We start from the raw sequence: 13,304 nt of genomic DNA, 5'->3' as shown, positions 1-13,304 counted from the left end.
AATAAGGAAGCCGACAGTCTTACCAAATAGCTCCGTGCCTTACCTGTAGTGCTAGATATAGAATTGTCAGTTATAATTAATTTTGAAAAAGTGTTTTGTTTTGTTTTTTTTCAAAATGTACATGAACCTGTAACCGTAAGCGCATCTTGAAAACCCTTCTATATTGAGCAAAATAGATGTTTCTTTCCCAAGATGTTACAGATTTTAAATTGCGTTTATATTGTCACATCTGGGTTTGTCAGTTTGAATAGAGGGGTTTCTTTTTCAGAAGAGTTGTAGCTAAAACTAGCCAGTGTTTTCAATGACATTATCCTAGACTTATAAATCTTCTTCATCGGCATAATTGATTTTGGTTATGTTACAGGCTTTCCCAGCTGCATTTCATTAGAGCTGTGTGAAAAGGTGGTGGGATTTTTTCCCCTCCTTTTGTTTGACATCTGAGGTGGGAAAGCAGAGGAATGGCTGATCACCACCTCACATCTCTCCCCGTTTTCCTTCCCCTTATAGCTAAACAGAGCTCACGTATGACCTGAAACAAATAAAATGCATGGAAAGAAAGGAAAAAAAAAATGGCCAGCAGAGGTGAGGAGACCAGGGGTCTGTTCCGTTCAGTCACTACCAGCAGGCCAGTGGCTGGAGTCCACCCTGGACCATGGTGGATGGGCTCCATGGGCTGCCACGGTAACTGGTGAAGGGATGCAGATCCAGAATATTTGAGAAATACCAAAAAACATTTGACTAAACATTTAACAGCCTCTTTTTGACCCTTCCAGAATAGCTTCTCACATCTGTTTTGATGGGAAATGTGTTCTGTATTCTTAGTGGTTAAGACATTAGGAAAAGGTTCTTCCCCCAAAGGGTGGTGGAGCACTGGAACAGGCTCCACAGGGAGGTGTCACAGCCCCAAGCCTGACAGTGTTCAAGAAGAGACTGGACAATGCCCTTAGACATGTGGTGTGAACTGTGGGGTTGCCATACCCAGGGACAGGAGTTGGGCTCAGTGATCCTTGTGGGTCCGTTACAACTCAGGACATTCTATGATTCTGTAAACTAACACTGCTACCCATCAGCGTGCTCTCTTCTGCTACATCCCCTTGCAGAGTCAGTTGACTTCACAGTTGCCTGTACATTTTTTTTCAGTACCATGAAATTTCCCCCATGTCCCTCTCTTCCTTACAGTAACTGTTGTATTTGCCATGTTTCTCTCTATTGTTTAATTTCAGAGTTTATTTAATGAAAAAAAGTGGTAAGATCATTAGCTGGTTTTTGTCTCTTGCGAATAATTTAAAATCTTTGCAGTATTTAGTCAAGATTGCTCAAAAATATGTATGGTGCTTGTAAGAAATAGTTGATTTTTTTTTTTTTTTTTTTTAATGAAAGTGTAAATTACTGGTGGAGTTAAACCTGACAGTTACTGAAGGTTAATATTTTAACTGCAAAGTCTACTGAAATGGCTGCACATGTGTAGAAATACACAAAGCATTAAGTGAAATGCTCATGTTTGCTTGATTTATTCTCTGCAGCAGACGGACTCTTGTAGTAGGAGGTGTAATTTGCAGCACATTAGCTATTAGCCAGTGTCATTGCTTGAGTGGGTGGTGTGAGTCTCTGGTGCCTGTACGGTGTCACACAGCGCATGTGTCAGAGCCGGGCGCTTCCTCCTGCGCTGCACGATGGATTTTTTGTGAACAGTGTTCTGTATCTTAAACTGTGAATCTGCTAGTTTTCAAATGGGTTTTTCTGTCACATGGATAATATCTGGAGTAAATGTATGTGTGTCCCAAATTCTTAGTGTTCTGCAAAATTCAGTTGTAGAAGTGTTTGACGTTCCTGCCTTTTCTGATATGTGGTCCCCTGAGGATAAACGATGTAATTTGGAAGATACCCAGCCTGTAACTTAGAGCAAGCAAAATGAAGCTAATGTTTCTTTCTTGGGTACCCTGTGCATGTACTTGTGGTATTCAGCAGAGGTTTTTCAAAGGAGTCTCAGCTTGATGCATCTTTGTGTGTGTGTGTGTGCACAGTTTCACTTGGTTTGCTTTTAGTTCACTTTTTTCCCTAGAGGCACCTGTCTCCTGCCACATACCCATCAAGACTAATTGCACCATCTGGAAGACTTTTGTGTAGCTGTTACTTATGCAGAATATCTCTTGGGAGCTTAATTCAGAATGTGAATATGACCCCTGAAGCCATGTCAAGTAGCTGCAGTAGTTTCTGGTGTCTAACGGATGATCACCGTAGGCTTTATTTGTTTCAAGTCTAATGCGGTTTGCTTTAGTGTGGGTATGTTACATGTCAGTAGCACAACTTCAGTCATATTCTGAATGGAATTAGACTTTGACTACTGCTTTGGTAATTCATAGAAAATTCTGTCTAAAATTGCACCCAAACCAGATGTCACACACAGGCTGTATGATTAGGTGTAGAAATAAGTCATGTTGTTCCTTATTATTACACTGTTTAATTTTTATGTCCTGTTCCTCTCCCCACCCACAGCTGCACTTCTCATTAGTAGTTTTCTGCTAAGAATGCCAGGCATGTGTTGCCCGCAGTGTACTCCCCTGAACAGCTCTGAACACTTGTTTTTGTTACTGCTGTGAAGCTGAGTACTTTCAGCACAGGTAATTTTCTTATTCTGTTCCACACCTACTCTGGATCAGGTAAAAGCACTGTAGTGCTTCACTTCTACTGGTGTCTGTCTAGGCAGAGGTTTATTTAAAGGCCAGTGCTTTATCATTCGGTGCTGAATACCTTTCTTCTCTACTTCTGTTATATCCTGTTCCTTGGCAAGCTGTAGAGCACCTGGCATGAAAAAATGAAGTGTTCTGATTGTTGAAATTAACACCATAACTTGCTATATTTTGGTGTTGTTTTTTTGTTTGGTTGGGTTTTTTTAAGTGCTATTCATTTCTTGTAGGATCCTGCAATAAGTAAGGCGTGCTGATTTTACCAGCATACATATGGGGAAAAAAGTGATTTTTTTTTTATTATTATTATTTTTTCTCTCAAAAGCCATTCTCCTTTAAAAATAATGGGATTGTAAGTAGTGTTGAGGAAATATGTTTGAATGTAATTGCGTTATCTGTGTATCTTGTGTGCTTGTGAGTAATGTGGTCAACTGAAGTTCAAGCCAGAGAAGTACTTTACACCACCACAAACAATTATGAATTCTGTACACAGGATACATACGCACTATTTATTATCTATCATATGTATTTTCTGTGTTTCTTTTTTCATGGGTAGTTTAGTGTTCATTATGGCTCTGAATTTGGAAATCTATAGAGTTTTAAGTGTTTAACTCTCTTGTCTGCATTCTGTTAACTGTATATTGGAATCTGGTGAGAAAAGTTATTTAGCTGCGTGCTTGATGAGAATAAAGGTATGCACGTTATAAATTCACAGAATGCTGAAGGCACGCACCTGTCCCCTCCTCTTTAAAATCCTTCACTACATGTACTCTTTAGGCAAAATAAAGGTGGACATTGTAGGACTCTTGGGGAGAGTTGAGCTGTGCAAGCGTGACTGGGTTTGAGTGGTTGGGAAGTGCTGTGGGACTGGTCTCCAGAAAGAAATCATTGTCTGCTCTGAGAAGTTTGATAGTATCTTCCTTTCGCTTTTTCTTATGCTGTTTTATTCAGGATTTGTTTTGGTTGTGGTTTTTTTTTAAGGGATCTTTGAGGATGCAAGAAGTGAGAGCTGGTGGCTCTGTGGCGTGGTTTATCCTCAGAAAATTGTTTGGATCTCATGTGCTACAATCTGTGCTGAATGTCCTTGACTAAAATATTGATTACCCATGTACTCCTAATTTTCAGAAACATTTTAATTGGTTTATTTTAAGATAGCTAGCAAGGTAATGTGTTAATTGCTTTTTGCATTTCACTGCTGTGTTAAGAGGCTAAGGTTTAATTGCATTATTGCAGATTAGGATTGTTGGCTAGTGCTTGCTTTTGGCGAAATTTCAGTTTTGACTGGAAACGTTTGGTATCTACTTAGTTCTTAAAACCTCAGCTTAGTTGAAGTAAACTCTGTTACTGTCCGAGGCCATACGTGCTTGTTGTCTCTTTTGGAAATTTAGCAGAAGTTGATACCTTCTCCCACACCACAGCTGCCCAGGTTGCTGAGGGTGTGGGATGCACTGCCACCAACCTAAGTACACCCCACGCCAAACCTGTCCTGGGTGGGCCAGTCCCTTAGTCCACAGGTGAAGCAGATGGGATGTGGACATATCAGAAAGGCACAAGACAAATAGCCTTGGCCTTGTTTGGCTTGTTAGACCCCACCAGAGCTAAAGATGTGGTAGAAAGCCATACTGGCCTATGTTGATAATCAAGGGCATTGTAGGCCGGTGCTGCTCTGGATGTGAGCTCAGGGCTTCTCTGGAGCGGGGAGTATTTGCCTGGGATTGGTGCCAGTGTGAAGGTCAAGGCAGTGGCTGTCTAGTACCAGCTACCTGGGCAAACCCTCTCATTCTTCTAGAGTGTTTTGAGACATAGGCCATTTCCCCATCGCTGCAGGAAAGGCTGTAAAGACGCAAGAAAATTACTCAAGATTTTATTTATTTTTTGCAGTAGAACAAGAGCTTTCACACAGAAGGGTGCTATTTAAATTATTATTTTAATAATGTTTATGTATCTGTGTAAAGGAAATAGTGTACTGAAGATGTTTTTGCCTTGTGAAGTAGAGTAAATGTAATGAAACAAGTCCAAATGGAACTTTAGGTTGCATGTACTGTTCTCTTTATGCAAACGTACTTCCAAGATCAACATCTTACATTTTCATTCAGATGTTTTAAAGACAGTTCTGTTTTGATTTTCTTCAGTTATTAGGGCTAAAATTATACTCTGGTATAAAATGAGTTGAAATGCTTGGTAATCTGTGATGTAGTTCTTCATATGATTAATTTCACAAATATTTAGATTATATTGGAGATATGGGCTCTTATCAATTGACGGATTTCATAGCATCTGGAATCTATTACCCTTTCTTTTCGCTATTTAGCCTTATTGATGAACATAAGTAGCAGCTTGACGAGGACAGAAAGATACAGTTGGAGACATTGCAGTCAAAGAGGAAAACTAAGCTTGCTTTAAAACAAGTTAATTTCTGAGATGGTGTATCTAAGTGGTCATTGAGAATTGCTTTCAACAAATGTTTTTGGGGGCAGTTTCCTTATGACCCCTAATTTAAAGGTGCAGCATTTGAAACAGTTCTTTTATTTTTTAAACAGTCCGTCGCTAGTTTATTTATCTCTGAATTTTATTTTATGTCTTTCATCAGTTTCTGCAAAGTCTGTTCCTGATATACTTAAACATTTTGTATGTGTTGTGTAGTTTGTTTGTAGCCACCCTAATCTAAAAAGTTTTCTTTCAGCAGGTTATGGATTTTGGTTGTACCTTTGCTCCATTCCCTTTCTCCTCTCAAAGTAGGAGGCTTCTTTTGGCTTTTTTGTACTTCAAACAACAAGCTGAAAGCTCTTATGTTCCTGTTACCCTAGATCACATTGAATTGTTCTGAAATACTCCTTTCATGGCATGACATGAAATGCAGGACATACGCTGCTCCTTGGAAATATAAAAGATTTAATCCTTAGTACTTGCTTTTCTCTGCAATAGTAGTATTTCATTGTACATGTCAGGTAAAGGATGACATAAGATCATTACTGATAATTGCAACTTATTGCCATGCAAGCGTGAATATTGAAAACTTGATGAAATGATGGCAGCCTGAGATCTGAGTCTTTCTTTCCACTTTAGTATGATTAGATTGTGAAAACGTGCTTCTTTTTTTTTTCTTTCCTTTTTGCAGGGGTTTTGTGTATGACAGCCGAAATAATTTACAGATGCGAGGTTTGGTTGTGTTGCTAATTTCCAAAGCTGCTGGACCCAGCACGGCAGAACTCTCGTTCCAGCACAACATGGTCAGTGGAATTTATTCCAGGTATGCAGTAACCTTCTTCAGCAAGATACGCCAAGGTACCTTTGATGGGCAACTGCATGGTGGTATCAAAGCATCTTAAGTGGCCTGCTTAGCTGTTACGGAAAATCAGTACTTACCTAATTACAAAACTTTGTTCCTTGGGTTTATATAAGCTTTCCACAGTGAAAACCATTTGCTACACAGCTCTTATAATACCCACGCCTATATTTTAATTGTGGCTTTTGGGCACAGTTGAATTTTGGATCAAGACAGTTATTTGCAAGTTTAGGTACAAGGTATCAAAAAAGTAAAGACACTAGAAAACATTTTTTAGTAGAGTATTTTAATTTTGAGTGATGCAGGTGTTACTCAGGTACCTCTACTTACTTGAAATTTCAGAGTCAGATTGTCAGTCTTGTGGAATACCAGTTGGTTTCACCGAGCACATAAGTTTTGCTGTAGTCCTTTTGGAGGATATTTTCCCATGAAGCAGCAGTGTAAAATAAAGTTTTTACCTCTCACGTGTCACAGCAGAATTACTGAGCCTACCATTAAGATTCTTCAGGCTCTCACTGAGATAATTCAGCTTCACTGACTCCCTAAATGTTTTCTAAAGTATTTAGATTACTTAGTACTGGTAACAACAGTAATCAAAAACAGTGGTTGCTCTCCTTTGTATATTCAACAGTTAACTGTTCCACTGAAGTAATAAGTGAGATCTGATCGTAAAACTTGAATTCTTGAAATCCTTTTGAAAAATTGTGGGTGTTGCTTGGTTGAGGGAACATGCTGGGTTTGTTTTTTTTTTCAGTTAATCCTGTTTCTGACCACTTTGATGTATTAAATGAAGACATACAAACCTAGTGACATGTTTGTTTCCCAGTGTGTTTTAGGAGACATCATTGTAAAATTGAAAAGACCAAAAGAATAAAGAAATTAAAATATATGTAGTGTCATAAAATAATGGAGAAGGGAAGTGTGGATGAATGGGTACAGACAGAAATAACAATAAGTGAGAAAAAAGACAAAGCTATAAAAAAGGCTTGTTATGGAAGGCTGTGTTGTCCCTCTAGCTGTTTAATTCCATTCTTGTTTTGTTTTGTCCTTAACATCCCCTTAGGGTTGTAAAATTTTTATATTTATGTGCAAATGATGCTGTATGGAAGCTTAATTCTAGTTAGTTAATTATAGCACAGGAGGTATTTTTGTTTGTTTTGTAAATGATTAAAAAAGTTTACCTTAACTATGCCTCATAAAAGGAGAGAAAAAGCATTATTTTCTGATAACTAAGTTCTTGAGTATGATGATTCTGACTGTGGAGGTAACATTTGAGCGTTTAAAGCTGCCAGTGGGAAGGTGACTGGTGGAAGTATTCATTAAGGAGCAAATAAGACCTTGAATTAATAATGAACCAGTTGGTGTAAATGGACATCATTGGAACTATGCCAGTTCAACCAGCTGAAAATCTAGCCTAATAATCTAAGTTTGAGCAAGTCGATGGCCATTATAATATCTGGTTCGGAGTTACAAAGGTACTTCACAAATGAAGCCGTTTTGAATACGCCCACACAGGTTCACTTAAGGTTCATTACTGTCTGCAAAAGTGATAACTATGGAGTTGTTAATTTAAATGGATTTTCAATGACACTTTAAATCTGTAGCACGGTGTAAATATGAGCAAACTGATGCACATGAGGAGAATGCCAATGCGTTGTTCCATTTTGTGCCACAGCAGCCAGTTCTTGCCCTCTGCTGAAGTCACTGTGAGTTTTGCCTTTGACTTCGGACTCATTTCCTTTTTTTAAGGTATTTTTCCAAATACACTCTTTAAATGTGAGCCGAATTTCTGATTTGGATTTCTCCATTGCATAAAGCTAAGAGGACAGACAGCTTGTGAAATTGTGATTGGGTTTTTGTGACTGTTTATTTATTATAAATTGTGTTTTACAAACTGCTTTCTCCTAAATAAGAACAAAAGGACATCCTTTTCCATTAGTACATTTTTGTCTGCTATCTTGGTTGCGGTGTATGTATGGTGTGTATATTAGACATACATATCAAAGGCAAAGTATATCCCTCAGTGATATGAAATGCAGAAATACACTTAATCCTTTATTATTCATACATGTCACCAGATTTGGAAGTATTTTTTGGAAATAGATTCATATAGATTTTCAGCTCAGCTGTAAACTATACAGCTCTTTTTGTTGCTGTGCCATATAGTTACTTCATCTATATATATAATATTTTGCTGGAAATATTATTTCTGGCACTGTAATGAGGATCCTCGTTGCCTGATACTTATGTGCTGTGAATGTTATATGGTGGACTATTAGCTGGGACATGGCTCACTTGATTTTAGGCTACTTAGTAGTGATTAATTAATTGCATTCCTGAAATCTGAGCGTCAGCTAAGTTGTTCCAGTACTTGCCAGTGATTGCACCAGCCCAGTCTTTCTTTTCCCACTGTTTGTGTTGGAACCAGCTTTGTGCTCTCTTTAAATGTTCAGTCCCACAGTGGATAGCCAGGTTACATCAGTCTGCTATATCTGGTACTACATTAAACGTATGAACTGTGACCAGGAAGATGTAACAGTACAACAATTATTTAACTTAGAAAACCACCAAAAAATGTGGTAGACTTTTTCATCCTGGAATCTGGCATGTTCTGCATAACCTCTTCTCCCTATTTCATATTCTTGAATCACAGTATAAGTAAGCAATACAATAACTATAATTAAAACAGAAAGACACTGAGAGCTGAATTTAGAATAGCATTTTAAAAAAAAATCCTATTCTCCTGATCTCTAGATATGGCAATTCATGGGACAATTGACCTGAATGTATAAAAATAGGTTAGCTAGCTGCTTTGCTGGCATCTGTTTCTTACTGGTACACAGTGGAACACAATTGATGCCTGCTCCTAAAGAGCAATCTTTTCCAGAATAATGAGGATTACTATTTAGGTAGTTACAGGAACAGAACTAGCATAGTTACATGGTGCTGCCTTTGGCCGGCATTGCCTCCAGCTTTAACACTTCATAACTTGCAGGAGATGGGATCTACCCGCCTGAAGCAGGGGACGTGGGGGTCATTGTGTGCAAGGATATCATAGTGACTGCTGGTTGCCTTATGAGCCAAGCTGAAGATAAGGAGGGAAGTATTTGAAAAGCATGATTGGCACGCTTTACTCCATACAGCCACCTCCCTGTGGTGTTGCCAGCAATCTGACTTTATTCCTGTTGGCAGGGAAGAGAACCTGGCTTTGCTGCCAGCTCAGCATCAAGATCCCAAAAGAGGATGAAGCGGAGAAATAGCAGCACAGTAATCAGCTCTGTTTCAGCTGCTGGACAGATTTCCTAACGTTGAAACTTTCTGGTGGTCTCTTAGCTTTTAGCAAAATATTTCCTTGGCTACAGAAGCGTTGCAAATATAATGATGAAGCACAGTGCTCACTACAGAGTGTGCAAGCAGTATCATGTAAGGGTTGATGTCATCACCTCTGCTCAAGCAAAGCGTGCAGCATCCCGTATTCCCTGAAACACCTTGCTACTCCGGTGTTGAAAACAGAACTCACGTTTGGTTTTAGGCAGAATCTAAGTAATGATGATTTATCATGATGATAGTATCAGAGAACACCTTCAGCATGACCTGGGAGCCTAGAGCTTCCTAAGAGCTTTGAGACCTGTTTCCTAACTGGTGATTGCACTGGTCTGACATACCTCTCTGTTGCCTTCTTTCAGAGCAAAACTCACTTTGATAGTTTAGTATGGAGCTTGCTGTTCTTTGCTGATGGAAATGACATTTTAAATTGAATTTTCTAAACACAGCTTTATGCTCCATAGCTGGAGCTAGATTGTTACAGTTGAAGATACCAAGACTGGCTTGGGTCCTCTCACTAAATAACCCGATGGGGTATCCTTGGCTTTATATTTAGTAATGGATTCCTCATGGAGCCTCTATACTGCTGGTTAAAAGGCAAGTGATAGCAAAGAACAAACTTAAGCCATCTCTTAACGCCTCAGTATCCTTGACTCTAATACAACAAGTTATTTTCTTCTCTCGCTCCTGTTTTGCGCCACCCCCCCTTTTTTTTTTTTGCCATGAGTGCCAGTTTCAAAAATACCCTCTAGCACTGACATTCATTGAATCAGCTCTGCAAATTTCCTTGAATGCTTGTCAGAGGCTTAAAAGAAGATAATCCTTTTTTCAGTCAAATCTGCTTGTGCATCCACACTGGTGAACAATCAAAGACATTTTATTCTACCAAGCTCAGCAAGTGTGTGTAGAGTGGAATATAAAAAATACTATTTCAGATCTGTACTAAAACCTGGGAAATCCAGCAAACTAATTGCTATACTGGTACTATCAATACTGGGCTCTGTCCCTGCCTCTTCTCCTTCAGAATGATGCAGCTGGCCTTTAAAGCTCCAGGAATTCATCTCTTGCAAGATGAACATGCTTTCGTACAAGAAGGAGGTAATCACTGCATAAACGTGTCTCTAAATCAGAATTCTTCCTGCTGCTTGGATGAGTGGTAGTAATACTGTAGTGATCTGACAGACATCAGGAATATATACTCCTTTTACTTAGTGTTTTAGTAATGATTTTGGAACCATCATTTTTGCTGCTTCCAACAAAAGCCCAGTTTAAGTGGAAGTTAGCAGTAGATGCCAACTCCTTGCTATGGTGATGAGTCAGTTGCTTTTTTCCAGTAGTAGCTTTTGCTAAGTGACCTGGGTACCCTTTGTTGGAGGGACACACACATGGTCACACAGTCTGAGGTGTCACATGTACTTTGTCGTTGCGTCTAAGCCAAAGTCATCTTGTTCTCACCTTCTCTAAAAGAAAACTGATTTGCAACTTAAAGCTCTCCAAGAAATACCAGATTTTAACTAGAGAGTTCTTTCATCCATTGGTTGCTTTTTCTCTGGAAGTTTCTTTGCTTACAAAGAAGTCAGGAGGATATAGGTGTAATTCTGAGGACCCCAAGCACAGAGGACATACTGCTCTGTCCCTTTGCAGTTCTATCTAGCTAACTCCCAGCTTTTCTTTGCTAGATATGAAAACAAAGCTTTGCCTTAACTTAATTTCCTTCCGCTGGATTCTGAAGACCTTCTGAAGACCAAAGAAAGTTCAACTTTCCATTTACCCTCCTTTCAGTGTAAAACAGATGCTGCTAATAGTACATCTAGGTTCATAGGATAATTCAACTTGGAAGAGATCTCGGGAGGTCTGTAGTCAAACCTCCTGCTCAAAGCAGACTGAGGAAAGAGATCCAGCTCATCTAGCTTTCTTCATAAAGATCAGGTTGTTGAAGAAGTCATAGTTGTCTTCACAAAGTGATAATAAAAATATGTTTTAAACAGATGACTGAACTTTCTGTCCCCTGCCTCAAGCCTTATGTTCTGTGTTTAATGCTGTATTTGGTGTGCATTCATGAATATGTAGCTCAGAAGAAGCCATACTGATGCTGGCATAATCTAGCCTGTTAGGTGTTGTTAAGGTCATTTGAGAGCTGAAATATCCGAAGAACTTTCTGTCTCAAGATTTTCAGAACTAGCTATGTGGGCTGCCTCAAGACCTTCTATGAGAACGTGAACATAAAGATCTTGTCTGTCTCAGGGATATGTCACCAAAAGTCTCGGTGTATTAATGGGGATACTAGGAATCTCTTCCCTTTCTCACAGGTGACAGCTCACCATCTGCAGTCTATCTGTTCTTTCTCCAAAACTCATGCCATGGCAGGCGTAACAGAGGTGATGCTGTGCGCATTAGAGTGGTCTTTAATTGCTGTCTGTGTGAAAGGCAATCAGGCTGCTTCCAGGAAACTGAAGCGACGTGAATCATTATCCTTGGACAACTTTAGTCTGTAAAGGTAAACATGGACTAGCGTAGTCTAAAGTGTAGAGATTATATACTTGTTATCACGTACTTCTGAGACTGCGCAAATTGACACAAATGAACATTGGGTTAATTGGTTTTACTTCTGCATGTGTCCTGGACTGCTGTTGATCTGGGAATTTGCAGTTGAGAGTGATCTGAAATGGTAATACTCTGCTTTGCGTATTTAGCATAATAGTGAATAAGGTGTGAGCGCAGTTCTGGAAATTGTGAAAACATAAAAGGTGCTCCACTGTCAGCAATAAGCAGAATCAGTACTCCATGTGGATGTGTACCTTGGGCTCCACATTCTCTGGGAGCTCCAATTATTGGCAAATAGCTTCTGTCCTGTCCCTGTGAATGCGGCCAGACAGCTGAGAGATGATAATGCTTTTCTTAAATCAGAAGACTGTGACGTCTCCAGTTGGAGTAGGTGGCTACAGTGCAAAGGGCCACCTTCTGTTTTAGGAACAGGTAAATGTTACTCTGGCCAAGGAGTAGATTTTTTTTTTTTCTTTTTCCCCATTGGTCTTTGTCTGAGTTTACTAGTAATGGAAAACTAAATGAGATTTATCCTGACCTGGGAGTTGCTGTGAAGCAGAGTTTGAGATGTCATGCTTCATTGTGCCTGTCCGCATCAATGATATAAATCATGATAGGACCTATTTAAACAAACTGAAAAGCAAAAAATGAGAAAGCTGTAATAAGACGGTAGTGTATGTAGGAATTAAAAACTCGAAGGTGGCCGAGCTTTTTTTCTTTTGTCTGGTGTAAGTATTCAAACTGGACATTTTGGGGCAGAATAGGTGTTGCACGTGAAATTCACACTGGCTTATTGCACACAAGCCCTGGGTCTCAGCTGCAGATATTGCAGAGATTAATCTTATTAATGGAACTGCTAATTGATGTTTGACTTCTAATTATAGTAACAATAGACCATAACAATCAAACCTCACCTTTACTGGGGCACAGTAGGACTCTCTATCATAAAAATTATTTCCTTTGGGACTTACTGTTCTTACTCCCATCTTCTGGGAGGCTGGCTTTCAGCAAAGGTGCTGTATCCCAACTAGAACGTGCTTTGAAAGCTTGGCTAATTACCTGATAGAGAAAATGCATGGTCCTAAAATATTCAATAGCTAAATACATTAAGAAGTGCACACAATTCTTGACAGAATTATTTGTTTGAAACATAATGGGAAAAGTACCTCAAAATATGAGCAGTGGTGTCTTTTGTAATAGTTAATAAATGTATAATTTTGTTTCCCAATCCTTGGTAGCTTTCCCTTAGCTTTTAGTGAGAGGAAATCTAAGTGATTATTCTGAATTATTCTGTTTGTTTTTTCTCTCCAGGATAAATCCTGTGAGATTCTTCATCTCATTTTTAAGTCTCAGGAGATGAAAAGCACATACAACTTGATTACGTATTCCTATTGATCATCTTCCCACCCACAACAATAAAAATCAACTCCAAATACAAATCTAACAATATTACTAATTCATTA

General features: G+C 39.0%; 1 protein-coding gene across 3 annotated transcripts in view; it reads left to right on the top strand.

Moving 5' to 3' along the window:
• PDSS2 (decaprenyl diphosphate synthase subunit 2) overlaps positions 1-13,304 on the top strand; it is a 117,050-nt gene that overhangs the window by 43,992 nt on the left and 59,754 nt on the right. For all 3 annotated transcript variants that reach the window (XR_013921982.1, XR_013921983.1, XM_080341991.1), the window contains exon 2: positions 5,806-5,937. Coding sequence is in view for 1 of the 3 variants with exons in the window: in XM_080341991.1 (XP_080198117.1) it covers positions 5,806-5,937 (132 nt within the window). In the remaining 2 variants the exon portion in view is untranslated. The remainder of the gene's footprint in view (positions 1-5,805; positions 5,938-13,304) is intronic.

Source organism: Nesoenas mayeri (assembly GCF_963082525.1).
Source record: "Nesoenas mayeri genome assembly, chromosome: 3".
In the NCBI taxonomy this organism is placed as follows: domain Eukaryota; kingdom Metazoa; phylum Chordata; class Aves; order Columbiformes; family Columbidae; genus Nesoenas; species Nesoenas mayeri.
Note: the sequence above shows the minus strand (reverse complement) of the source record. Positions and strands in the feature narration are given on the sequence as shown.